The sequence below is a fragment of the Pipra filicauda genome, unplaced genomic scaffold (assembly GCF_003945595.2).
Source record: "Pipra filicauda isolate LSUMZ 115617 unplaced genomic scaffold, ASM394559v2 scaffold634_size201327_pilon, whole genome shotgun sequence".
Classification (NCBI taxonomy): domain Eukaryota; kingdom Metazoa; phylum Chordata; class Aves; order Passeriformes; family Pipridae; genus Pipra; species Pipra filicauda.
The window spans coordinates 25,133-27,468 of record NW_024104792.1 but is presented as its reverse complement, the minus strand read 5'-3'; the positions used below and the strand labels follow the sequence as shown (position 1 = coordinate 27,468).

The 2,336-nt window shown below is 47.9% G+C and overlaps 1 protein-coding gene across 1 annotated transcript; it reads left to right on the top strand.

Annotated features, from left to right (window-relative positions):
• The first annotated feature begins 1,071 nt into the window (after positions 1-1,071).
• On the top strand, positions 1,072-1,872 carry LOC113994075 (leucine-rich repeat-containing protein 30-like). The gene has a single exon (XM_027732744.1). It carries the CDS (start codon positions 1,072-1,074, stop codon positions 1,870-1,872), a length of 801 nt encoding a protein of 266 aa, XP_027588545.1.
• Positions 1,873-2,336: the final 464 nt, after the last annotated feature.

Here is a 2,336-nt window from a genome sequence, read left to right as displayed (position 1 = left end):
CTCCCACCTTCACAAGGCCTGACTTGGTAAACCTGCTTAGACCATACCTCTAACACATTGTCTTCTATCTCTGATAGCCTGAGGGATGCTGTGGATATGTCTCTCCTTGAGAAGTGTTTGAAATGGGGATCCTAAACATTTTTTAGCTGAAAGCCTTAAGGACTTGAGGATGAAGTAAAAGAGGTTGGCTTTCTCAGCCTGAGGCTTCAAACCCACAATTTTCTCCTTCCAGAAAATGGCCTGCTCTCTACATCACATGCTGTGCTGAGTGGCTTGGGATAAACCTGGCATTTTACACATCTCCTATAAAAGCTATGACAGCAAGGAATAAAAAATTGTTTTTAAATATGCCAGAGCAAGTGCAGCACAAGAAAGACAATATCTCCATGGTGCAGGAGTTCATACATTAAACAGGAGGGAGAAGGACTTTCAGATTTCAAAACTGATTCTTTACTGGGTTTGCTGAATGTTAAAGGCACAAACTGACCTGAGGACAGGATATTCTCATGGTTCCCAGTTCCTAGGCCACCAGCTATGACTGTCTTGCTCTTGTTCTGTTTACCATGTTCTTGTCCCATTTACGGAGTGCCTTATCCATCCTGCCTTGCTGTTTCCATTGTAATCCCTTGGGACCAACCAATGTGAAATCTTCAGCAATGGCACCTTTGATGCTTCCAGAAGGGGAGAGCTACACACAAGCAGAGATTTGAACCCACCTTCTGAAAAGCAGAGGCAGAGCACTGCTGTTTCAGTTTCTGAACACTGACAGACACGTGCCACCAGCTCACTGGCTGCAGCCGTGAGAGGCCACATCACAGCCCAGGAGCTGGGTTTTGTGTACACTGCAGAGCTGGGAGGGAAACACCTGATCATGTGAGAGCACCAAGTGTTTACTCAGTGGGATGTACCTGGGCAACCCAAACACTCTGCATGTGTGTTAGTAACGTGCTCGGCAGAGCGGAAAGCTGACAGAGGATCTTGAATCCCCAAGAACCTCAGAGGTTTCCTGTGGAACATGCAAGGGATCGTCACTGTCTGTCTCCGTTCAACCAGCCACTGTTCTGATGGGACATGGATGCAGTCACCTCTCTCCAGTGTGTCTGTCCAGGTCCTGATCCACTCTGGAGGTACCTCGCAGAGCATGATCCAAAGTACAAAGGGAAGAAGAAGCTCAAGATCTCAGGCAGAGAGCTGGTGTCAGTCCCCCCACAGGTCTTTGGCTTGGACCAACTGCAGGTCCTGGAGATGAGCCCAGAACGAGAGAGCTGCCTGAGGTACCGGATGGAGCTGCTCCCCCAGGAGATCAGCTGCCTGAGGAACCTCACCTGCCTCTACGTGGACTCCAACAACTTGAAGAAAATCCCTGCTGAAATTGGCACTTTGAGTTGCTTGGAGAGGCTCACTCTGAGCAACAACCACCTGAGCTCCCTGCCTGCAGAAATAGGGGCACTTCAAAGGCTGCATAGCCTCCACCTGGCCAACAACAGCCTGACTGAGCTGCCTGTACCCCTCTGCCAGCTGAGGAGCCTCACCTTTCTGGATGTGAGTGACAACAAAATAGGTACAATCCCCTCCAGCATTCGGCATCTGGAGAAACTGGAAACATTGCTATTGCTTTTCAACTCACTGGAGAGCCTTCCTGAGGATGTCTGTGTTTTAAGGAATCTGCGCACACTTTGGTTGGGAAACAACCAGCTACAGTCCCTTCCAGCAGCCTTTGGGGAGCTGGTGAACCTGGACTGGGGATACAACTACTGCTCATGCAATTTTGAGGGGAATCCACTGGAGAGTCCTCCCCCTGAAGTCTGCAGCAGAGGCCCTGAAGGGATCAGAGACTACTTCTTGTCACTTCATAGGATTCGGAGAGACTAAACCATTGGTGTCAGTTCTCTTGATGTGGCTGAGATGGATTTATTCTGCACAAGCAAAATGTATTTCAGACAGAAGGCTCTGGTGAAATCACTCTGTGGAGTTCAGAAGTTTCCTTCCTGCTCTGAGGTGATTTCTCTGGTAGTCTTTTTTTTTTTGACACTGGTATTGCACGGTGGTGTACACCTTTCAAAAACTCATCCAGGGACAACTGTAATCTTTTTTGTTATTTATGATAGATTTATCTCAGGAAATGTTGCAGCCAAACATCCAGTCTGAGAAAACGAGCAAGTCTGAGAGGACAGAGTCAGGTAAACAACCGGTGGTATGCAAATAGCAATAATCCCTACTCTGTTTGCACACTGGCTTGGTGCTTGAGTCTGGACTCAAAGTAAGTGCAAGTTGAGATTTCTGGAAGTGTTTAAGGTCATACTGACTTGTAGATTTGGCTTTACTTCAGATAGCCC